This window comes from Gracilinanus agilis, chromosome 4 (assembly GCF_016433145.1).
Source record: "Gracilinanus agilis isolate LMUSP501 chromosome 4, AgileGrace, whole genome shotgun sequence".
Lineage (NCBI taxonomy): Eukaryota > Metazoa > Chordata > Mammalia > Didelphimorphia > Didelphidae > Gracilinanus > Gracilinanus agilis.
In genome coordinates, this window is record NC_058133.1 from 300,619,507 (window position 1) to 300,646,835 (window position 27,329).

A 27,329-nucleotide genomic window follows, 5' to 3' on the forward strand; every position below is an offset into this window, starting at 1 on the left:
GGTAATAATAGACTAATAGATTGATGGATAAATGATAAATTGATCAATCAATATATAGACTGATAAATAGATGTTTGAAAAATCCAGAAAATATAGTAGAGGTATATGATTTTGTCATTTCTACTCTGTGTAATGTTTAATTATGAAAATAAGAACAAAGCAAAAAAAAAAAAACAACCGAAAAACTTGCTTTTATCTTTAATTCATTAATTTTTACCTAGAAACCAGAGTACTTGACCTTGGATTTGGAATGTTTTTCTCTCCATAGTCATACCAATTCCATTCATTTTATTCACTTCTTTTCAAATTTGATTTCCCACTTTGTGTCCAACAGGATATTAAAAATATGTTGTCAATGCTGAGGGGACAAATGCCCCTCATTTATTCCATAGTTTCATCTTCACCCAGGCTTACATAAAGATGCATAAGTTTTGAAAGGGAGAATAGTTCCCAAGTCTGTGGCAATGGCATCTGGCTGATGACAGAGAAGCTCTGTTATTTTGAAATTACATTGAGTGTACTGGGGAGCATAATAGCAGCTTCATTTAAGGAATCTAAGTTGTCATAGCAACCAATTATGGCTCTACAAGTCTGGTCTTATGCATAGGCAGAATGGATGGTCACCTCCTCACTAGGATTTGAAGGGAAGGAACTTTTTGACCTTAAACAATTCCTCTTCATGCCTTGACAAAAATATTCTACTAAAAATTCTTTACTTCTTTGTTATATGGAGTTGTTTAGGAAGGAGAAGGAAAAGAATCACAGGTGATGACATTTACACAATATATAAACGCAAGATATTAAAATTTTTATTTTAGAAAGTTAATGGGCTTTGTTTTTAATTCACTTCAATAAATATTTACTTCACCATTTCTATGTGAAAGGCAATATATTAGGCACTATACGAGGCATTACTTATTCAGTTGTCTTTTTTAGAACAATTTAAATACTTTGGGTAAGGAAGGGTAAATCATCAAAATGTTACCAGTCATTAATAGTGTAAATTATTTTCAGTAAATGATAAAATAATATAGCAGGAACTGATCTTAGAGACCACCTACTCCCAGCCCTCTCATTTTATAGATCAGGAAACCAAAGCCCAAAGACACTGACTGACTTGCCTAAGGTCAAGTAAGAGCTTCACATAAGCACTTAATGATTGGTTTTTGATGAGATGCCACAGCATGGGCAACTAGGCGGTGCAATGGAGAGAGCACTAGGCTTGGGTTCAGGAAGACTCATCTTCATGAGTTAAAATCTGGCCTCAGACACTTTCTGGGCAAGTCACGAAAGACTGTTTGATTCAATTTCTTATCTGTAAAAATGAACTGGGGAAAACAATGGCAAACCTCAAACCACTGTCTCCACAAATCCCAAAATGCCATTATGAAGAGTTGGATGTGCCTGAAACATCCCAAAGTCAACAACAATGATGTAAGCATCCATTCAAGGAAGACAAGGACATTGCCCTTTATTGGGGAAACCTTGGGACAACTATGAAACTGATTCTAACTAGTATTTCTCATCTCTGACTATTATATCTAGTCACATATTGACTTGCTTAATTTATCTTAGTTGCTACTGGGAAGGAACCCATTATATATAAACTGCCTCCCATAGTTAGATATTTATATACAATTACCATCAGTATGTTTTTTTTAGTAAAGAGCTGAATTGTTAAGAAATTTAAAAAATTGGGAAAATATCATTTTATGCTATGAAAATGGTCTCAAATGGTACATTTCATTTTAGAAAAGAAAGAGTCGAGATCAGCTTCTTTTGAGTTGAAGAGGTTCTGAAGGTGTTTTACCTGCATCTGTCAATATGGTTTTTGTCCACTGCATTAGATGGGGTGAAAGATCTCTGGTTATTGATTTCTGTGACTTTCATACAGCCAGTAAAATTGGAGACAGGCCCGGGCATCTAAAAAATAAAGAAAAAAATATATATGTACACACATTCACATATACACAATGCACTGATTCTTTGCATCTATATTAGTTAATTTAGGGTGGAGGAGAGTAGATTAGCATATTTCTTATACAGTTATTCAACTCACTTCACAAATACTATTTTCAAAATCAGGAGAAAAAATACCACCTTAATGATTCAAGAGCTACTTGGATTTGGCAAATACTGATTACTGCTTAAATTACTTATTTTTCTCATCTATGAGTACAGTGACCCTGAGATAACCCCAGGGCCCAGGGTTTTCATAATTGTAGTCCATTATTTGTAGATAGGGAAAGGAAAAAAAAAATGACTCACACATCCTTCCTATTCAATCAGTTCACTTTTTCAACTTCTACTTTTGTATTTTGCTCTTTTGCTTTGAGACATTTATAACCAGCCCCAACTACAGCTAGAGAAATTTCAGAAAATAATTGTTCTGACAGAGGTCGAGGACAAGGGAGAGAAAGGCTTGCAATTCTTCTGGAGAACTTTCTGAATGTGTGTTTTAGGAAACCCCTCTGGCTCTGTTGGGCCACTTCTGCTCCTCAGGAACAAGTTGAGAACAAAGGACAACCAGAGAGGTCACTTAAGTGTACCAACAGCACAAAGAGATGAACAGAAGGAGGCCTGAGTGATATAAACTTTCCTAATTCTTTTTTGTACAAAAAAAACTATTTTTAAAGGTTTGCTTGATGAATCTTTTGACTTTCATCATTCCAAAAAAAAAAAAAAAACAGGAGTAATATAAGCAGTCAAAGGAAATTCATATTCATGAATTAAGAGAGAAAAGTCAAAACAAAAGCTGCCTGTAAAATCATCAAAGGTCAAAATGCAATATGGTTAGTAAAGCCATGTACTTGAGCTTCTACCTCAGCCTTGTTAATAATTTCATGTTAGTATGTGCCAAGTGATCGCCATGGCAACCTACAATCTATATTACATACTGAAAAGTAAATTATCAACCTGCTTTCAAAATTTAGGAAAAAAATCTGTTTCTTCTGCTCCTCATTTTTAACATTATATTAAAGATAGTTTAGCTTTTTTTCACATTACAAATGAACAGATTAAAACAACTAAGACCCTTGTCTGATTTTGAAGATATATCATGAATGTGTTTTACTTAATCATCTATTTTATATTCATAAATTGAAAAAAACATTAAAAAGTGTCTTTTCTGTACTTAACTCAATTGTACTGCAAACATTCTCAACCAGTAGTACTCTATCAACTGTCACACAGAGAGATATGCAGAATTAAATAATATTTCATAAGATACATTTATAAATAAATGTAGTTAATAGAAAATGAAAGTAGTTGGCTTTTTCATGCTGCAAACTTAGGCCATTATTTGTAATATCTTAGCTTTAATTGTTAAGTGGGCTTCATTAATTTCATTCATGCTTAAATTCATTTTAGAGGTTTTTATGCAAATACACATAGAAATTCTTAATCATGAAACCTTTGATCTATAGTTGATGATATCAGGGAATTAATCATTTAATATGTTTAACCATTAATAAAAAGATGTTTTCAGAACCTAGAAGTGGCCTGTATGAGAATAGAATATTTATTAGTACTTTAATTTCACTGAAAATGAAGAATTGCCAATTGCTGGAATAATTTAGACAGAAAAGAAACACTAAGGACCTGGCCCACTATTGTGGTTATGGAGATGGAAAGGTAGGGAGATGGGACGCAACAAAGAATACACACACACTCACACTCACACACACACACACACACACACACACACACACAGAGTAAATGAATTTTGTGATGGATTAGATGTTCATAGAATCATAGAACTAGAGGTAAATGGGACCTCAGAGACTTTCTAATTTGACTTTCTCATTTTATGAATGAGGAAAATGAGATCCAAGAAATTAGGTAACTTATTTGAGGTCACAAAGGTAGTTAATATTGGAGATGGGATTTGAACTGAGTTTTCTACTTTAGAGATAGTATGTTCTTTGTGCATATAAGACCAAAGAGAGAGAAGAGTAAGCAATTCATTTCACTAAATATTTATTGAGTGCTCAGTTTACCAGCATTCCATCACATACTCAATAGTCCAGCCAAACCATCCTACTTGATGTTCACCATTTCAGTCAATTGACTTGAGTTAATTAAATGCCTCCCATATGTCAATCAGTGCATAAAGTGCTGTGGATATGAAAAACAATAGAATATAGTCCCTTTTTTCAAGGAGTTTACAGTCTAAAGGTGGATACAATGTGCAAACAACTTTGTACAAACACGATAAAACCAGGATAAAACAGAGGTAATCAGCAGAGGGAAGACACAAGCGTTAAGCGGGATCAGAAAAAGCTTCATGCAGAAAGTGGGATTTTAGCTAAGATGAATGAAACCAGGGAAGCAAGGAGAAAGGAATGAGGGGGTAGAAAATTCCAGATGTGAGGGACAGGCAGTGAAAATGCTCACTCAAGAGACAGAGAGGAAGAGTGAGAAGACAACCGCTACTAGATCATAGAGTACTGAGCAGTGAGGTAAGAGGTATAAGGTATAGAGAGACTGGAAATGTAGAAAGGAGTGAGGGATTTTGTGAGGTGTTTTATAATCCAAAGAGGATTTTATATTTGATCCTGGAGGCACTAGAAAACTACTGAGATTGACTGAATGGTGAAGTGACATTCCATCTCCCATATCCCACCTCCATGTCTTTGTATAAATTACTCTCCATTTTTCAAATGGAGCTCCTCTTCTTTCTCTCTTGGAATATATAAATTCCTTCAAAGCTCAGCTCAAATGCAACCTTTTACAGGAAGCTATTCTTGATCTTTCCTTCTATTGTCAGTGCTCTCCCTAACTCCAAATTTCCATATATATATATTTAATATTTTATTTTTATACATAATGTATCTCCCCAAAAGAATGTTAACTTCTTGGAGGGATTTTTCTGTTTTGTCCTTTTATTCATATTGCTTAATATAATACATTGCTCATAGCAAACACACTTAAGAAGTGACTTCTGAATAATGACAAAGCATTAGACTTGAGAAATTAATAATCTATGAAAATAATAAATTAAGATGAACATTTTTTTTGGAAAATTATAAGACAATGGTTTTTGACTTGTTGCCTTTCAGATGTTTGGTTAGACACCCAAGCAAGGAGATTTAATCAACTGTAAAATGAAGAGGTTGGACAAGATGACCTTATAGGCATCTCTCATCTCTAAATCTACGTTCCTGAGGCTACCACATGAGTGAATATATTCAATGAAATTGCTCTGATTAAACAATGACAATTGAATCAAAATTAGAATAAATTTGTCTCTAGGCCATCTGTCTTGGCAACATAAAAAGCAACCAGCATCACTGGTTGTTGAAATATCCAAATTTAATGGCGGTCTATGAATTTTGAGTACAATTTTGAGTACAAGGTAGACGTAACAGAAACTTAGATCTATAGCACCCTAACTGTTACGGAATGGAAGTAAAAAAGAGTAATCCCTAAAAAAGGAGAGAAAAAAACTAGCAAAAAAGAGAATTGGTGGAATATTGTCATAAAGCTTAAGCAGAGGCATTCTAAGAAGAAAGGAGTTCTTAAGAGTATCTCCTGCAACTGCTATGTTCTCACTAACTTTGAAGAGTTAAAAGTAAAAGTAATATTCATTCATTCCTTTGATTGCTTTTTTGCAAGCAATTATCTCTATTTTAACATTTGACTATATTCAAGTAGCATAAAGTCATTTGCAAAGTCACTCAAGGTTCAAAGCCATGCTTTATCATTTTAAAATATAATCATTCAATAGGATCACAGACTCCAAGCTTCCAGAAACTTTAAAGGGGATTATATAGGAAACCCTTGGCTTACATGTATGGGAATACTTAGACCCAAAGGGGTTAAATACCTTGCCCAAGGTCATGCAGTTTTTAAATGTATAAGTTGGAATTCTAACCCAGGTTTTCCTAACTTTCAATCCATTACTCTATCCTTTATATCTTTGTTAATATTATTTTAAAAAACTGTTTGGTGTTTTTAATACTGCATCAAATTGCAGTAGTTCTTATGGGTTAATTTTTAAACTATCTCCTATATTGTAAATAGCCTGCTACGTAGTAATATTTTAGCACCTAAATAAGATGTTCCAATTGGGTCTTCCTTTATTTTTTTAAACATAGGTATAGGAAAATATTTTGACAAATGCTTTTTAACTGAGCAGTGCTATAAGGGCCTAATTTAGAAGAAAATTTGTCTGAAAATATAGGATAACAAAAAGGAATAGTCACAAAAGAGAGCTGTGAGTAAGTTCTTGGATAGGGATATTCCCAGAGGTGCTATAGGTTCGATATCATTAAGCTAAGTTAAGTTAGATGGCCATGCTGTATTGATGTTTGTCTGCAGTTACATTGTCACTGGAGTAATACCTAACTGTAGTGAATGTTGCAACTCAGAAAAAAGGCAAAACAAACTGAATACATTTCATAATCTGGAGTCTGGGGTAGAGATGGATCAAATTCACATTAATTCCAATTTGTCATTCAGAAATCAAAAGGTCCTCAATCTGCCATTACAGAACAATGAACTGTTTTCCTTTCCAATGTCCACCTTTGCCACATTCAAAACTGAAAACTAGCAGAAAACATTTAACATTTTCCTTGATATTAGCAGCAGGAAAATAGTTAGGAGTGGGAAGGGATGGAATTTAGAGAGTATTTAGACTGAACCTTGAAAATTCCAACAGATAGCAACAGAACTTTTTGACTTTTCTTTTTGAACAAATTGATCTCTCAATTTTCCCTCTATTACTCCCTCCTTTCCAACAATTCATAGACTGCAAAAGTGACAGCCACTCAATGGAACTAAATTAAAGTATATTTTACCTAACTAATGAATGAATGAAGAGTCTTTAATAAATATAAATGGACCTAAATGAACTCCTTATGAGCAAAAGTGGGAAAATAATTCTACTTCTTTGGCATTGGTGTGATTCTTTGAATTATAATTCTACTAATGTATTTTATAGACTTGTATAAATCTTTAGATCAATCTTCTCTTTTGAGTTTTTGGACATTCAAAGATTTAATTTTGTAAGGGACTCTAGAGTTTATCTTCATCTAATCTCCTTCATTTAGTAGACAAAGAAACTGAGAGTTAGAAAGTTTAAGTGACTTGCTCATAGTAATAAAGTCATTCAGTCAGTAAAAAAAATGATTAATAAATGCATTACTCTGAGCCAGGCATTTGGGATACAAAGAAAGAAAGAAAAATATCTGTACTTTTCCCTCAAGGGACTTACATTCCAAAGCAAAAGACAGCATGCAAACAAATATTTAGATACTTAATAAATATTTTATAAATGAAAAGTATTACAGAATCAGTACTCTAACTCAGGCCCCAAGACTCTACATAGTGTATTTTTCTTACTGTAACATATGGTTACTTGTTTAAACTGAACACTCACTTTCTAGTTTCTGATCAGATTAGATATTTGCTCACCCAAATGCAAAGACTATGTTTAGTGGAAGTAAGGCAAAAAATGCAGGAATGGCTAGTGTGTCACTAGTGCAAAATAATACTGTTTTTGAATGAAGAAGATATTTAGGTTTGAAGCACCAAACCCCTTTGGCCAGGTTATGCTTTTGTGAAACTCCAGTTTAGTATAGTAGAAAGCAGACCAGTTTTGGAGTCATCAATCTTACACTTGCATACACCAGCCCCATCTGTGTGATCTTGTTAAAATTATTTAATTTCTCTGTGTTACAGGTACCTCATCTATAAAATAAGGATATTAAATTAGATCAGTAGTGTCAGACTCAAACAGAAATGGAGGGCACTAAACTACATGAGCATCTTCATGATCCACGTACTGACCTAGAAAAACCCACATTAACTTTTAATTTTTTTTATTCTGTCAAATATCTCTCAATTATATTTTAATCTAGTTTAAGCCTCATTAGGTAGTATTGTGGGCTACAAGCCACCTCTGGCTGGTGTGTTTGACACCTCTGGACTAGATGGTTTCTAAGGTCCTTTTTGGCTATCAAGAGCAGTGGCTGACTTTTATCTTTCTTTTTTGATTCTGGTGCTTTAGTACAGTGTCCGGCACATAATAGGTACTTAATATTTATTGACTGAATGATGAGTTAAATCTATGACCTCCTAGGATATTAGGCTTTATATACATATTTCACAAACCCATGTTTTCTTAACTAGCTCTTTTTTCTACCTCTTCCTGTTGGTTTGTCTTGGTAGTATGAAGAGATGTTACTAATTAGAGGCAGCTAGGTAGAAAAGTAGACAGTATGTCAGGCCTGGAGTTCAGAGGACCAGGGTTCAAATTTGGCCTCAGATAACTTTTTAGCTGTGTGATCGTGAGCAACTCACTTAACCACAACTAACTAGCCTTCACCACTTTGCTGTTTTAGAATCAATACTCAGTATAGAATTAAAAAAGAAATGAAATGTTATTTATTTATGTGATTTATTTTATATATTCCAACAAGTTGTTAATAGACTTTTAGTTAATTCTCTAGGGTTCTCTAAGTAAACCATTACATTATCTTTTAAAGCTTTCTTTCCTTGTTGCTTATTTTTATTCCTTCAGCTTCTTTTTTGTCTTATTACTGTTGTTAGCAATTCTAATACAATATTGAGTAATAATGACAATAATGGACAAACTTATGTCACTTCTGATCTTATTGGAAAGGCTTCAAATGCATTCTTATTACAGATAATGCTTGCTCTCAGTTTTAGAGAGTTAATAGAGTTAATTCTCATCTTAGGGTACAGGGGATCTATGAACTCAGATGGGGAAAAATACATCTTTGTTTACACTAGCCTCTAAATGGAATTAAGCAACTCCTTCAATTTTGAGTGTAAACAACAGTCTACAATTAAATTAGTCTTTACCAAACTGTCAAAGGGTTTAATTAAAAATACTCAATAAAGATAAGAACCCCTCATTCAGAGATATATAGACTCTATATATCCAGTTTACTGCTGCCAGCTTCTTCTCTCTGTCATATTTATATGCATATATACCTATATCTTATATATATACCTTTATCTATCTTTAGGGATCTATCATTTTTATATTTCTCTCTGGCTATGAAGCTATTTGGATACATAGAGACAGAGATTTAATGTTTCTTACCACATCCCACTATATCAGGCCAGTTGTCTTCCAGATACACTGGTCTACTTCCTCCCATTACCCAATTTCCAGTTCATGAACCATAATCAAATCAATATGGCCAAAGTTATTGAAAAATGTGTATAATTCCTTGTGGCTCTAATTATTATCCCTGAAACTTTCCAAAAGCATACCTTTCCCAAGGTTCCAATACCACATAAGTATTATCTGTCCCACTAAATTGTGAGCTCCTTGAAAGCAACCTGTCTTTAATTTTGTTTTTAGATTACAGATTTTAACACAGTACTTGTAATGCGGTAAGCATGTAATAAAACTTTATCTTTAATTTATTTACAACATATATATTTAACATTAATTTTAAATGTGAATGTTAACATGAATGACTTCATAAAAAGTTGGGATATTATGGTGGACACTAGGAATTCCTTTTATCCTTTAACACACATTTTTACATGGTAGAATATCATATTCTATATATCATATTACTTAAAGGGTATTTATGCTAATTCCTTTAACTACTAAAGCAAACAAGGTAAAGCCAGAAACAAAATTAATCCTATTAGGGTCATTAGCATAATTAGTATTACAGTTGTTGCATGAATCTTTAAGCCTTCATAAAAACCTAACAAGTATATCATTTTTCAAGAACATTTAGGCATGTTTGCTTAGGAAAGAAATGCTTGATATTACTTGTCAACCCATTGGATGAAATATGGTAGCAAAGCCATTCTGTTGTGAAAAAAAATTTTTGACATATATTTATTCATAAGGAAACAGGAAAAAACACTCCCAGTAAACTTTTATTTAAACTTTGCTTCCTATCAGTCAGGATAATATATTATTTTGATAGGAAATTCAGATCTCTGGGGTCTATTTGATTGGCTGACCTATGAGGATTTTGGCTTTAAAAAGAGCCCTGAATATGACAACTTGTCAGTCACTTAAAGAGTAGACAGAAAATGTCTCATGACTCAGGCAGCAAGGGTCAGAATTTTTATAAGTCCTGTAATATATTCCCATAGAGGAACACAATTTGGGTCCAATTTAACCTTGCATAGTGTGTGTGTGTGTGTGTGTGTGTGTGTGTGTGTGTGTGTGTGTGTGTGTGTGTGTATGACTGCAACAAGTGGTTGATTCTAACTGGCCACACTCTACTTCAGTAGGTAGTTTCTAGAGTGGGTTTTATGATAAATAGTAATTGAGAAAAACAAAAATAAAGTTTTCCATGTTCCCTAAAATACTGCAGATTTAGTTTGACTTTGAATATTTGGGTAACAAAAATGGAAAATTAATCAGCTAATTCAAACTTTACAATGCCAAGTCATGATTAGTCTATTGATAATTTAAAATTATTGATCATTCCATTTTAATGACTGTTACTATGTGCAATGCAACATAATATAGTGAGTAATCTAAGTGCATTTGGAGTTAGAAAGAACTGAATTCAAATCCTGTTTCTATCACTTAATTGTTGTGTGAAACTGGACAAATCACTTACCCTCTATGCACCTCAGTGTCCTCTTCAGTAAAAGGGACAATCATAACTATCATACCTATCTCATAGGTAGCTGTGAGCCTCAAATAAGATACTGTATGTAAAATGTCTTGCTAACTTTAAGTGGCCTAAAAATGTTATTATTACTCTCAGTACTGTCTTCTAGTTTTTCTTTGTATCCCCATTGCTTGGTTCAGTAGCTGCTTATTAAATGTTGACTGACTGACTGCTAGAAAAAGAATAGAGTCTATTCCTTCAACTCTCTTACAAACAGGCATTTGATAATTATGGTACTCGAATAAATTAGAATAAAAAAAATAACACCGAAAATTCTCTGTCTTTCTGAATTTTCCTATATAATTGTAAAAGAATTATTATGGTGTAGTAGATAGAGAGCTGGTCTCAGAGTATCTAAGTCCTACTTCTAATGCATTCTGGCTGAGTGTGCCCTATATATAACACAACCACTCAATGCTCTGGGCAACTCACCAAAGCTGTAAATTGCAGAGAATATTCTGACCTGCATTGGTCCAGGATTTTTTCATTTAGAAGTTCTTTATATCATTGAAGTAACAGATCTAGTTTGTGTGCTTTTTTATGCATAATCTCTCATTAAAATTATAATCAAAAGTAAAGAAAATCTACCTCTCTGTATAGTATAAAGATTTAACCTTACTTTTGATTAAAGATTGATAAAGAAATCTCTCTCTTTGAAGGAGTAAAATGTGTAAAAATTCCCTGCAGATTTTACATATTTACTCTCCCTTTCTTTACACACATATGCACACATATATTTACATATACATCTTCAATTTATGATAATGTAACCATGATATACACACAAAATAATACATACATTTGGATTATGTTCTTAAATTCTATGCATATGCAGACATGTATGTTGGTATATGTGTGATACATATTTATGTGTATATATGTATCTACATAAATATATATATATATATATATATAGAGAGAGAGAGAGAGAGAGGAGAAAGAATGTTTAAGATTGAAACTATTGAATCTCTATTTTATATTTGAAACATTTCTGAAGTGAAAAAAAGAAAATCAATATTTTAAAAATATTAGCAGGGAAGCAGACAACAGGAGGCACTATCTTTGCTCTATTACAATGTAATGTATAGAATCCCTTTACTTTAAGGTATTGCTTGAGGAAGTCAACAATAAATGACAAAAGCATAAGCTTGGCATTCTTACTTCTCCAGGTTTCTAATGATAACAATTAATTATATAAAAACCTATTTGGAAGTAAGTATTCTATTTCAGTAGAACCACTGACAGACTAAGTTTTAGGGTGTCCACTCATTTTTCAAAATTAAATATCAGAATGGGATAAAGAAGACATTTTAGTAATTTTCCAGAATTTAGTCCATAAAGAGACCAGTGATACTACTCTTCTTGCACCTTATAATATTCTACAGATCATAATTTTCCTTCAATACATATAGGTCAAAAGCATCTTATAAAGTATCATGTTTTTAGATGATTTCACAGAACAGGAATGAAAAATGATAGTTACGATGTCCAAAAGGAAAGCATCCTACCTACCAGAAATTCACTAAGTAGTATTCTAAACACATTTATAAATAATGTTTCTTATACATTGTATACTTATAATATGTCCCCTTGAAGTGGCTGGAATTTAACTAAATCCATGCTTCCATCTGTCTAGTTTTTACTAAAGCCTAGAATGCCTTAAATCTTCTGATATATACATACCAATATATGGAAGATAAATATTAAACTGGAAAGGAATCTGGCAGATATTAGGTTTAGAAAAGATTAATAACTTATTCTATACATCACAATAAACTCGTAATGGAAAAGTGGGCTGAATAGCAAAGGACAAACTGTAAATAATAAGAAAGAAACAGGTTAGGTACCCTTTATAGCTATGTTTAGGGAATGAATTCTTACCTGAACAAGGGATAAAGTGAAGTTCACTTTTAAAAAGTAAACCAAGCAGAATAAGAAAAACCAATAGACACAATGACTAATAAAAATTACGTGACAATAACAACAGCTGAACAATGGAAACTTGAATGCTGTGAAATTATGATGAATAAGCTTGGCTTCAAATTAGTGATGAGAGCATTTCCTCGGAGTTTTTTTTTTTTTATAAAGAGAAGGGGGTGCTATGAGTAAGGAATACTATAAATGTTGGGCTTTTTAAATGTGTTGGCTAGTTTTGCTGAACTTTTTTTTCCTTTCTTTTTCTTTTCTCTTCTTTTTTGTAATAAGGTTGAATTTCTTGAAGGAAGAATAGTGTTACACTAATAACTGTAAGTGATGTTAAAAAGATATCAATACAAATCATAAAAAGATGTTTTCAGGTAAGTATAAATAAGCTACTTACTAAGTTTTATACTATCTTTGGTGTTTTTCCAAGTGCCCTTAATTGCTCTCTATTTTACCTAAACACTAAGAGAAAAGAAAAGGAAATTCTGAAAGAGAGTTTTGAACACTCAAGGATATAGGAAAAAGTTTTTCTTAACACAAAATCCTAACCAGAGGGAGTCTCATTTAGTAAGTCAAAACACAAAGAATACCCTTTGAAATTATTTGCACAAATGATCATAGTCTTTGATTGTAGATCAATAATGAGGATGAGCCCATTGTCACCTACATTGGCCATTCCCTCTTTGTTCAGGTCTAATTCGAAGTTTGTCATCCACTGAGGACTAAATTTCTCATTTTGTGACCTCTATCCATTGTTCTTAATTCTGCCTTTTGGGAATAAGGAGAACACTAAACTCCTTCCACATAACAGCTCTTCAGATAGTTGAAGATAATGATCTTCGTGAAGATAAATATCCTTAAGTTATCATATGGCATGAATTTGATGCCCTTTACCATTCTTATTTCCTTTTCTAGATATCCTCTATCTTATCACTGACTTTCCTAAAATATGGCACAGAAGATGAGAAATAATACTGTATTCTAGAAGTAGTCCACTCTAGATTAACACCTCATTTATTTTGGAAAAAAATATGTGAGTACTATACATAATATTGTTTTCTATTCACATACCCCAATTGGTCATGATGCAGTGGTTAAAGACTTTTTAGCACATAAATAAGTTGATTAACTTAAAGCTTATTTAATTGAAAATAATTATATGATAATAAGATTTGTACACACAGTTGTTCAAATACTTGGTTTTATTAAATCATGGAGTTTTTAATGCTGATTTTGATGCAGTCATAGTTTAAGATCTTGGGCATACTTAATCATGAGGCTATAAGAAGGAATTTTCAGCAAAGTTCATGCTGAACAAATGATACTATACCTAAGTACCATTAGTCATATGCATTTATCTACCCTCGAGATTTCATAAAATTACCATTTTTGTTAACTACAAAGTACTTGAATATTTGAGCTTTTAAAAAAGTTGTTCATCTTGAGTTACACCATAAATGCAAATGTAAATCTACACTAACATCACAAATGTTGTAAAAATCAATTATGACTTGCATAAAAATCTTGCCAGTTGACAACTTTGCCGATGTTTTTCACTTTTTCATTTTCTTTAAAAGGATCCAAGATATTTCTTCAATTTTTTATTAGATCATTGATTTCATTAATATAGGTAACTGTAGGTGAAGAAAATTCCTCTACACTGAAGATTCGTACCCATTCTGTAGTAATTTTAATTTTTTTAGAAAGTTATCTGTGTTCCTGAGAATTTAAAAAGAAAACTTGCCCAGGTTCACATAAACTGGCACCAATATTTTTGAAGGAGTAAAAGGTATAAAAATCCTCTGTTTAAAAAGTATAATCCCATTCTCTCTTATTAAAGATCCAGATTTGATAGCATTACTTTTAGAAGGAATAAAAAAGGGGAAAAAACTCATAAATTTTAGACATGGTTTGCACCCAATATGCTGCTGGCAGAACCAAAAAGGAAGGGACCCTCCTAAACAAGTGCACTATAAATTACTGATGTCTTTTGGGGGTCTTTCCTTGTTGTCAGCCCATTAAAATGTAAATCAACATGTACTGGAAAAATAACTTGACTGGAAGCAGGGACTTCTGAATTCAAATATGAATTCTTACACTAACTCACCTTGTGACTTGGGATAAATTAATTCATCTCTTTGGGCTTCAGTTTCCTCATCTATAAAATGAGATTAGACTCATTAATCTCAAAGGTCCCTTCTAGCTATAATACGCTAACATTGTATAGATTTAAATGATTTTCGGAATGGTAACATATTAAGAAGTGAGCTAATCAGATTCTTTCCTGAGAATAAATTTTGGTAAGGGGAAGGGTTATTTTAGGGCATTTGTTCTGAAAGCAGAGGATGTCATCAAAGTGAGGAAAGAAACTAAAAAATGAGGCTAGGAGGATGCCAAAGACAAATTTCACCCATTCCATTACATAAATTTGCCTAGAGCCAGCCCTGCCAACTTGGTTGGTTGTCACATGCTATCTAGCATTTTCCTGCCTGAAGGGACAATGAAAACATCTGTGTTGAGGTTGTCATAGTCCCACAGGTGCAGACAATCTAGTTTATTTGTAGTGGATTTGTAAATACAGAGAAAGGCAATTGGCACATTAGGCCACTGGAGATTAGCTACAATAATGGAACAGGCAAAGGCTTGCCTAAATGTTACACTTTTATTTGGGACATAAAACATTCATTCAAAATAGAATTGTGTTAGCAGCTTTAAAGTGATCACTATAAACATCTTAGACAAGGCAGCTTACATTCTAAGATGATCTTCATATGATCAGGCAGAAGAAACAGGATGGAAAAAAGAAATTTGTTGATTATTGTTTCTATAAAAAAGTATGATGTTCTAGTCACTTAGCACCTTTCCAAGTGGTAAATACAAAACCAAATAATTTCAGGCAATGTAAATATATGGCTGACTTTGACTTCTATTTTATGCAATTGATGAATTCCTCGAATTGGTTTATAAACTGAATTTTTTAAGTACCTAGGAAACTTGAATTTTTATTTCCAATTTTTTAAAAAAGGGGATTTCTTGGGGGCAGCTGGGTAGTGCAGTGTACTGAGAACCAGGCCTAGAGACGGGAGGTCCTAGGTTCAAATCTGACCTCAAACACTTCTCAGCTGTGTGACCCTGGGCAAGTTACTTGCCCCCATTGCCTACTTTTCTGCCTTGAAATCAGTACACAGTATTGACTCCAAGGCAGAAGGTAAGCGTTTAAGGGAAAAAAAAGGGGGGATTTCTTGTGTGTATGTGTGTGTGAAACAACAAAAAGGAAAAAAATAATGCTATTTTTGCGGAAGATATACTGAATGTCTTATGATGCTTCACTGTCCTGTGGCGGTGACTTGGAGGCTCCAAAAGATAACATCTGAGCTCTGAAAGGTCCTACCCAAACGAAAAGGTTTCAAGTAAAAGGACTTAATGTCTCTCAGCTGAGGTGTAGCCTGTCTAAATTTAAATAGATAGCTTAGACCTGCCAAGATGGCAGAGTCACATGAAATAGTGTAGGATGGCCTCTTTCTAATACAATAACAATAATAACTAATAACTAATAATAATAATAATAATAATAATAATAGCATTTCTATAGTGTCTGCTATGTGCCAAGCACTGTGCTAAGTGATTTACAAATATCTGCCTAGACACTGAGAATAACCTTTCCAGATGGGAGTTCTTATTTAGCCCCATTTTATAGTTGAAGAAACAGAGGAAAACAGAGATTCACTGACTTGTCCAAGGTCATACAGCTAGTAAGTGTGTTAGGACAGATTTGAACTTACATCTTCCTGACTCTGGGCCCAGTACCCTGTCCTCTGTGCCACACAGCTACCTATATTGCAGCAAAGATCTAAGAAGAGCATTAGATCAAAGAGTGACTGTATAATCTATGCTAAAAAAGCATGAAGGTGACTCAGAGGATAGAGAGCCCGGCCTGGAGTCAGGAAAATCTGAGTTCCATCCTGCCTCAGACATTTACTTGCTGTGACTCTGAGCAAGTGACTTAACCTTGGTCCTTCGTTTGCCTTACTTCACTGGAGAAGGAAATGGAAAACCACTCCAGTGTCTTTGCCAAGAAAACCCCACAGGGGGTTATGAAGAAGAGAACACTACTAATAACTGAGCAAAAATAAATCTGGGCCAGAACCACAATGTGGTTTCCTTCCAACCTCAGCTGACCAATTCACCCTAAAGATGTGACCAGGGAAGGAATAGTGAAATATGAATGGACAAGCACAGAATCAGCCCTGGATGCAGGAACATCTTGAATTAGATTTTTCCAGATGGATACGTCAATAAATAGGCCTTGGATTGCTCAGAGATGATCATGTACCTAAGCGCAGGCCTAGAACAATGTTAAAACACCAGCCCTCACACAGTGGATTGGAGCATTAGCCCCAGGATGAGAATATGTGCAGGCCAGTGAAACTCTAGTTTTTAGTTTTTTTTTTAAACTTTAGTTACTCTAAAACTGCTGAGTTTTTTTTGCTGAAAGTGGCTAGCACCAGCTATTCACTTCATGAGTACCATATAGGGCAAGTAGCGGGTTTTTGTTTGTTTGTTTGTTTGTTTGTTATTTGACTAAACACAAACCAGAGACTAGAAAACTCAGTAGGATAGCAATTAGTCAGTTTCTTCAATCTGACCACAAATGGGGCTGCTGAAAACATGTTGTTTCTTTTTGTTCAAGTAGCCCCGCTAATCCTTGAAGAATATAACATAATGCCAGAAGAATAAAGCTGCAAAACACAAGATAAGATAAACCAGGCATAGAAAATCCATCCCAGGATGATCAGAAAGGGACAGAGTGCTAATACATAATAATAATGATGATAATGACAATGTCCTGATTCTAGAAATAAAATTAGTAGAATGAGAAAACAAAACAAAACAAAAAAGGTAAAGAGCTATTTTGATATCAGAAATGCCCAAGACCCAGACCCACAAGGGGAGAATAATCCAAAATGAGAAGTAAGGCTTTAAAGAAAACATGTAATTTGTCTACAAGATCAAATAAATTCCTTAAAATAATGGAGTGTGAGTTTAAAAAAGTTTAACATATAAATGAAATGAAAATAATAGGGGAAAGAATTGAAAAGAAAACAAGAGCTTTGGAAGAAAGACTTATAAAGATATTAAAAAGCTTAGCATAAAGATTCAAAAACTTAGTGAGGTAAAAGACTCCCTAAAAATTAGAATCAATGAGATAACAGTTAATGACTGCATGAGACAGGGAATGTTAAAATAAAATGCAAAGACTGAGTATATAGAAGAAAATGTAAGTGATCTCATATCAATAATAACTGACCTAGCCAAAAAAAAAAAAAGGAGGGAGAAGTATAAAATCATTTAACTCACTGAAAACCATGATCCCCCCCTTAAAAAAGAGACAGTATATCAAATTTAAAGAAATCATAAAGAAATGAACTGCTTAGACATAAAGAACAAGAAGAAAAGTGAAAATATGATTACAAATCATTTCCTAAAGGAAACCTCAAAATGAAAACTCAAAAGAACATCATAGCAAAAATCAAGTTTCCAGATTAAAAAAAATACTACAAGCAGTCAGAAATAAAGAGTTTATGTACTAAAAAACCATTTAGGATTAAAAAAAAATCATTTAACAACTACCATTATAAAAGAGCAGGAAGGTTTTAAAGTTATATTCTAAAAGATAAAATACATAGACTTAAAACAAATAAATATGTATCGAGGATACTGGAACTTTAATGAAATAGTTTTGTTGAAACCTTCCTGATGAAAAGATCATAGCTGAGTAGATTCTGAAATAAAAGGGAAAAATAAAACAAAACAAAACATAAAAACATATACAAGTGAAAGGGTTTCACAAAGATAAAATATTTACATTCTAATGGGGAAGATGATATAAGTGACCCTTAGAATCCTAATGTCATCAGGGATCACAAAGGCAAAGAAGGCATAGAACTGAAAGGGATATTTTCTCTTTTTTGTTTGTTTTATTTTGAATATTTTCCCATAGTTACACATTTCATGTTCTTTCCCTCTCCCCCAAACTCCGCACCCCCCTTAGTGGACGCACAATTCCACTGGGTTGTTACATATATCACTGATTAAGACTTAATTCCATATTATTGATAGTTGGACTAGAATTATTGTTTAGTGTCTACAACCTCAATCATATCCCCATAAGCCCATGTGTTCAAGCAGTTGTTTTTCTTCTGTGTTTCTCCTCCCACAGTTCTTTCTCTGAATGTGGCAATTTTTTTTTTCTTTCTCATAAGTCACTCAGCCTTGCTCTGGATCCTTGTATTGCTCCTAGTAGAGAAGTCCCTTATGTTCGATTGTACCACAGTGTATCAGTCTCTGTATACAACGTTCTCCTGGATCTGCTCCTTGGACTCTGCATCAATTCCTGGAGGTCATTCCAGTTCACATGGAATTCCTCCAGTTCATTTTTCCTTTGATCACAATATTATTTCATCACCAACAGATACCACAATTTGTTCAGCCATTCCCCAATTGAAGGACATTCTCTAATTTTCCAATTTTTTGCCACCACAAAGAGCATGGCTATAAATATTTCTGTACAAGTCTTTTTCCTTATTATCTCTTTGGGGTATAAACCAAGCAGTGCTATGGCTGGATCAAAAGGCAGATAGTCTTTTAAAGCCCTTTGGGCATAGTTCCAAATTGCCATCTAGAATGGTTGGATCAATAAAAGTGATATGTTCTGATAACCATAAAAGAAGAAAAAAAAAGGAGAGGGGGAAAGCACATACCAAAAAAGAAAAGAGAAAGAATGAGAAAAACATTATCTTACATAATCAGGGGAATTAAACAGATGCCTATACAAATGAGCAAAGGGGACCAGCAAGGGACATTCACTGGAATTTCACTTTCATCAAAACTGGTTAAAGGAAGGTGGCTCACACAGATAATTTGGAACAGAAATAGATTCATCTTTTTGTTTATTCCTTTTATTTTCTTTAATTACATGAAGAAATACTTTTTAATAATTGTTTTCTTTTTCCAGATTACATGTAGATATTTTTAATAACTGTTTTCTGATATTTTGCGATCGTTTTTTATCTGCCTTTTGTCTTTTGTCTATCCCTCTTTTCCCCACAAGAATGCAGGTAATAAGATATGATGTGCATCTGTTATTATATAATAAATATTTACATGTTTATCATGTCAAAGAAGAGACATATTAATAATAAACACTAAGGAATAATTCATGGAGGAAATAAAGTAAAGAATGGCATACTTCAATCTGTATTCAGACTTTGTGAGTTCCTTTTGTAGCAGTGGATAGCCTTTTTCGTCATGGGTCCCTTGGAGTTGTCCATTATCTTTGCCATTGCTGGTAATAGGCCATTAATAGTTAATTACCATATATCATTATTGGTATTGTCTGTAACATTCTCCTGATTCTGCTCATTTCACCTTCATATAAGTCTTTCCCTGTCACTTTGTTATTGTTTTGTTCATCATTTCTAATAATACAATACTATTCCATTATAACCATAACTTATTCAACCACTCCCCAATTAACAGAAATACCTATAGTTTTTAGTTCTTTGCCAATACAAAAAGAACTTCTATAAATATTTTTGTGCAAATAGGTCCTTCCCCTATCTTTGATCTCTATGGGATACAGATCTAGAAGTGGTTTTGCTGGGTCAAAGGGTATTCACATTATTATGGTTCTTTGGGCATGGTTCCAAATTGCTCTCTAGCAAAACTCTGTTGACAGCTCTACACACTGTGTATTAGTGTCTCAACTTTTCCACATGCCCTACACTTTTTATCATTTTTTGTCATATTAGCCAGGCTGATAAGTATAAGGTATTATAATAGTTGTTTTAATTTGCATTTATCTAATTGTGATTTGGACATTTTTTCATATCACTAAAGATAGTTTTTATTTTTTTGTCTGTTCAGATCTTTGGACTGCTTAGCAGTTGGGAATTGCTTTGTAGTTTTATAAATTTGGCTCAGTTCTGTATTTACTTGAGAAATGAGGCCTTTGTCAGATACTTGCCATGAAATTTTCTCCCAAAATGATCTGGGTTGCATTTAATTTAATGAAGTAAAAATTTTACACTTTTGTGTTGTACTCTATTTCTTTTTTGGACATAAATTCTTCCTTTTTCCATACTTCTGACAGGTAAAACTATTCCATGCTTCTGTTATTTGTTTATGGAATCCTTTATTTCTAAACCATATATCCATTTGACTTTACATTGATACATGGTATGAGATCTTGGTCTGTACTTATTTTCTGCCATATTGTTTTCTATTTTTCAGCAGAGTTTTTTTTTTTTTTTGAATAGTAAGTTCATCTTTCAAAAGCTTGGATCATTGGGTTTCTCAATCACTAGTTACTATGGTAATTTGCTAGTGTGTGTTGAATGCCTAATCAATTCCATTGATCCACTACTCTGTTTCTTAGCCTGTAATTGATTATTTTGATAGTTGCCATTTAATAATGAACTTTGAGATCTGTGCTATCTAAGCCACTTTTATTTTTTTTATTAATTCTCTTCATATTCTTGGTCTTTTGTTCTTCCAGATGAGTTGTTATTTTTTTTTCTAGATCTATGACATAATTTTTGGGGAGTTTGATTGGTATGTTACTGAAGTAGCAAATTAATTTAGGTAGAATTATAATTTTTATTATAATGGCTAAGTCCATGAGCAATTATAATTTTTCTAGTTGTTTAAGTATGACTTTAGTTGTGTGAAAAGCATTTTGTAGTTGTGATCATATAGTTTGTGAGTTTTTCTTGGCAGGTAGACTCCCAAGTATTTTGTATTTTCTATAGTTTATTTAAATGGATTTGTTTAGCAAAAAAAAATATTAGCAAAGTTGTAGGTTAAAAAAAAGACTCACAAAAATCATTACTATTTCTCTATACTACTGCTAAAATCAAACAGTAAGTGATAGAAGGAGAAATCTAGTCTTCAAACTCTACTGGTTCCATCCCCACTTCCCAAGTTTATTCCCTTATCTTTGACTCTATATAGATGATTTACATATTTATATATCCAGCCTGATCTTGTTTCCTGGACTTTTATTTTATTATCCACTTGAATACTGGGCATTTCAAACTGGATGTCCTAGAATCATGATGGTGAACCTGAAGCATGCCAAAGAGGGCCAACAGAGCCCTGTCTGTGGGCATGTATGCTATCACCTTCCAGAGTTCATTACTAGACAGCCAGAGGAACTCAGGTTCAGCTACTCCCTTCCCCCTCTCCACCAAACCTGCAGACATTTTTTCAGATTGCCTATCCCTCTCCGCAGCAATCCAATGAGTTTCTCCTTCCTGTGTCTGGGGGGGGGGGGGAGGGAAGGAGCATGTCATGGCACTTGGTTTTGGGGGGTTGGGGCATGGCACACAATCTCTAAAAGTTTCACCATCACTGCTGGATATGAAGAGCATCAATAAGGTAGGCTACTTCCATTGGAGGAGATAATATGATGTGATTGAGGTCACATGACTCACAAGAAGATGCTGCTTTCAAAGAAATTTAAAAATAATGTTCCTTTTTTATTATTATAAACTTGACAAATATCAATGAAATGCATATATCTTCATATAACAAAGAGGAAAAGATTACATATGAAACTGTCTTCACAATATACATGTTTTTGTTTTGTTATTATTGTGGTTGGTTTTTAAGATATATTTTAAAAATTAACATTGTAGCAATCTTTCATCTATTTTCATTTATATTTTTTATGATTTGATGATGCTATTTTTCTTTTACTAAAATATTACTATCATGACTTCCTACTCTACACCTCTCTCTCTCTGGATTTCTCTTCTCTCTCTGAAAACTTAAAAGCTTTCCTTTGTCAGACTGCTTCTAAATTTAAAACATGTTCATGCCCTTAAATCAATCTGACTGAGACTAAGGAATTATATAACTCTCTCATCTCTAGCTGCATATTTCTGCAGAAGACTTTCCTCTTCCAATTGCTTCATGGTGAGTCAGTGCTTTTGGAATTAGGGAACTTTTCCAGGCCAATTTGGTCTTGTTTGGGCATAGTCCACAATATGAGAAATGAAATAAACAAAAGTCCTTAAGGCATGAGGCCAGAGTCATTAGTTGAGGTACAAACAACAGGTCACATTCTAATAAGTATGAAGTCATAGAAAGCTAGGCCTGGTCAGGAATTGAAAGAGTCACTAGAAAAATCAGACAAGGTAAAAAAAAAATTAAAAAGCCCTAAAGATCCATAACTTCATTTCAGAACAAAGCACAGGGTGTATGAGTTCCATTATCTCCAAAATCTTTTCCTCTTCTGTTCCTACAGCCTTCTAGCTCAACAACAACAACAACAAAATAAATATGTAACAGCAATTCTTTGTTAACAAATGGAAGATAGATGATTCTGAGAAAACTGGTAGATCTCCAAGACAAATATTATAAAGTGATGTGTAAGCAGGCTTTTTGGTTAACCTATTCTCTTTGTATCTTTTATACCTGGTCCTTTCAAACTAAGCCCTTTCCTCAATTTAATGATCAATTCCTTGGAATTTTGGTCATTATCTTCACTTGTCCTCTCTCCTCTATTCTCCGGGTTTATCAACTATTCTATGAATATAATCAGGGTATGATGTGCTAATGGGAGAGCTCTGGGAGGTCACTTCCCAGAGAACAAGTCTTTGACCTATGGCCTCTTGAATGCTGTGCTTCTACTCTTGGTATCAAATTCATTAGGATTCTTGCAGTTAATGTCAGACCAGCAGAAGGAGAAATTCATGCTGGCCCCCTTTAGGCATAACATAATAGTAACAGCTCTTTTTAGGCAATTTGGTTGTGGAAAAGATAACAGAAGAGTAACTCTGCAAAATAAATGGCTTGGGTCCTTTAACCTGCATGGCCACACAATAACCTAAGTACCACGGAACAAAACAAACAAGACATATTGGTGGTTTATTCAGTGTTTGGTTAAGTGGTTTCTGGCTTGAACATAATAGGAAAGCAATAAACTATTGCTCTAATGGAGACAAGAGTTTCAAGTGCTAAGAAATACTTTAAAAATTTGATTATAGACTATAATTGAGAACTATTGTGGTATACTGATTAGAAAGGTATCCTTAAACCTCGGAAGGCAGGAACTCAACTTTTATCTTTGAGTCATAGTGACTATCTAACCCTGGACAAGTCATTAAACTTCACATTACCCTAAGCAATTCCCTAAGACTATAAATTACTGGGAAAGTGTCAGCCTACACTTATAGAGTTTCCTAATTTGGGATTTCCCTATGCTAACAAATTCGCAGATTTAGTCCCTATCCCTTTATAATAGAAGAGGGCATGATGTGGGGAAGAAAGAGATGAGTCACATCTCCCCATCCCATCTAAAATTAGCCTCATTGGTGATAGTATATTCTTTCATTCTTTTTCTTATAGGCATGTTTTTATTCGTTGGAATTATTTAGGTGTTTGAATGATGGTGATAGTAGGGTGAATGCTGTTATGCATGGACTCTCATTTTTAGAATGGTGATTTGTTATTATAGAAATACAAAGCAATCACCAAATGCAAACAAAATGTACGTGATTTGGAGGTAAAATACAATACTGTTGGGAAGAATGATTTTGAAGGGAAAATTGTGTCTATAGTGTTAGAAATCTTCTTTAGCCTAATCTGATTTTTTTTCTTATTTTGTTGCTGCTTTTATTGTCAGCAAAATAGGGTGGGTTGTCAGAGTTTAGGTGAGGGTAGGGGGAATACTGTCAGTGAACAAATTTAATTCAACTGTAGTTCTTTATTTTAAAAAATCTGTGCTCTATAGACATATATAATATAATATATATAATATAATATATAATAAGCTAAAAGAAGTATATTTAAAATATTATTTTGGGCATCATCAAACTTGAATCAGTCTATATCTATTTTTCATGGAGAAACTTCATTAGTGTGAGATTTTAAATATTTCAAAAAATAATTTGTTGAACAATTTTGCCCAATTAGTATTTTGGTAGTCTCATTTGGAATTTTGGATGTAACATATGATTCTTCAGAATCTGGACTCTCCATCCATTTGCACAAACTCTAGGGCCAGTTACATAGGTCTCCTGGCTATGCTTCACACAGAATGCCTCTTTCTCCATATGTTTTCATTGTTCCTCATACCTAGATTAATTTGCATTTGACTCTATATGTCTTATAATTGTCTCTATCTATCTATATGGAAAGGTAGTTCCTGGGAGAATTGTCATGTTGAATAATGGAAGTGTTTTGGAGAGATTTGAACATGCTTAACTATTTAACTGATTTTAGTCAATATAATTAGGAGAAGCCTTTTTGATTTGCTATATAGCTGGAAACAGAGGTACCTCCAAAGGTACCTTAAGACTATCAACTTGAACCACAGCCACATTCTATTTAGTTAGTTTGACTTCTTCTTGAGAGTATCTGGTGAGAGACAAAACTATAGGGGAAAAAGGGGCTGGGCATTCTTTCTACTAAGGTCAACATGTGGACCTATAAAAAATAAGCCTTTTGATTTATATTTTAGATGAAGGGATAGTAAATTCTAAACTTGAGAGTATCAATAAGCTAGGAGATTAAGTTTTAGGCATCCATTTTTATTTTTTAGCTCACCTAGAATTAATGCCCTGAGGAGCAAAGAATGATCTTTGAGATGCAACCTAGTTATAACCAAAAAGAGGATTTATTCAGCAGTCATGCCATATTTAGATATGAAGTTGGGGAGACCTTTACTATGTAGGAAATGATTTCACTTTCTCAAAAGAATAAGAAGGATAAGGGGCAGTGTATCCTGATGTGATGGAAATGGGGTGATGGTATTTGTTCTTTTGTTCTTGTTATCTTTGAAATAAATATCCCTTTATGAAAGCTAATTGACATTAAATGATTAAATGGAACTGGGGTATGATCCCTCACTGGTAGCTAACAAAATTATTGGGAAACAGCCACTGGGACTGAGCCAATAAGTACCTTTAGAGTAATTATACCCTCAAACTCTCAAGACACCACTATAACTTCAGGAGAGATATAACAGACCTTGTTCTGGGAAAGGGAGGTCAGACTATACAAACATTTCCCCATATGAGAAGTAAACAATTTGCCCTTGTCAGGTCCCTTATGATAGGTCTTTTGTGTTTACCTTCTTATGATTTTGGTAGATGGAATTTTCTACTGAGTTCTGCCCCTACCCCCAAGCCCCAGGAATAGCTGAAACTGCACTAATTCATTAAATATCCATTTTTCCCCTTTTATAATTATGCTCAACTTTGCTGGGTATGCTATTCTTAGTTGTAAACTGAGCTCCTTGGCTCTTCAGAACATTTTGTTCCATTAACTTTATTCTTTTAATGTTAAAAATGCTAAGTCTTTTGTTTTCTGACTGTGTAGATCCACCATATTTTTATTGTTTTTTTTCTTGTTGCTTGTAGTATTTTCTCCTTAACACTGGGATCATGGAACTCAGCAATGATGCTCCTGTGCATTTGCATCTCAGGGCTTCTTTGTAGTAGTGATTGATGGATTCTTTCATTTTTATTTCATCCTCTAGTTCTAGAATGTCGAGTCAATTTTACAAAATGATTTCTTGGAGTGTAGAGTCTAATCTCTTTTTTTCATAATGACTTTTCAGTTGTCTCATATTCTTCTATTATCTATCATTAATCTATTTTTGAAATGAGATAATTTGTAATAAGATATTTCATATAATCATCTATTATTTCATTCTTTTGATTTTGCTTCATTATTTCTTATTGTTTTAAGAATTCATTGGCTTCCTCTTACACAATTCTAATTCTTAATGAATTATTTTCTTCTATCAATCAATTTTTGGATTTCTTTTTTTAATTGGTGATCTTTAATAATTTTTTTTTGGTTTTCTTATGTTGCTCTTATTTTTTTCCTAGTTTTTTTTCTCAACAGCTCTCATTTGGTTTTTTAAATCTCTTAAAAACTTAAAAACCAGAGTTTAAAGTTTACAAACTTTTGGGGCTCATAATCATTTGATTTTTTTTTGCTATTTTAGAAGTAGGTGTTTTGACTTCATTGAATTTGAACACAGGTTTTCTTTGTCCCCATAATAACTACCTATAGTTGGGTTCTTTCTCTTTGGCTTATCTTCTTTTTTTCAAATTTTAGTGGCCAAACCAATAGACTCATCTGTTAGTTTTAACTTTGAATTGGGCTCTGTTCAGGGAGTAGGGGGTGTTGGGGATTTGGGGATATGTGTGGGGGTGGGTGATAACCCAGGTTTTATAGCATTTTGTTTGTTCTTTCCTGGGGCCTAATTATTTCTTCCAATTTGTATAATTCAGGGCCATGTGTAGTCTCTGCTCTTGCAGCTCAAACTTTTCAGTTTGTGATTGATATAAGGTTATTCCAACTAGAGCCCGCTTTGTAGTTCTTTAACTGCTTGCAGACAGCTTGCCTCCCTGTTGGGACAGAAGAAAAGGGGTTCCATCCTCCAGTGAGTGACCACAACCAGAAGAGTCCTAGCCCCTCAGAAATTGCATATGCCCAGGATGCCCTTCCTTTTTATTCCTCCCTTCCAGAAGCTGCAACCTTACATGGCATCTGGTCACTGTATCTGGACTTCTTAGGTCCTCTGTTCATCAACAAACCTCCAACTTTGGGTCAGTGGGGATTACTGGAGATGAGGTCTCAAAAGTGCTCCCAGAGTCCTCAGCCTATGGCCTCCACCAGTATCTTCCAATATGATATACAACCATTGGTCAAGCACACAAGATGAGGTCTCCTATCTTGCCCCCAGGATCTGTGGCTTGTTGA

General features: G+C 33.7%; 1 protein-coding gene across 1 annotated transcript in view; it reads right to left on the reverse strand.

The window, feature by feature from the left end:
• The window catches only part of EYS (eyes shut homolog), a 1,520,124-nt gene that overhangs the window by 758,576 nt on the left and 734,219 nt on the right, over nucleotides 1-27,329 (reverse strand). The window contains exon 12 of the mRNA XM_044675358.1: nucleotides 1,811-1,923. Coding sequence (XP_044531293.1) covers nucleotides 1,811-1,923 — 113 coding nt within the window. The remainder of the gene's footprint in view (nucleotides 1-1,810; nucleotides 1,924-27,329) is intronic.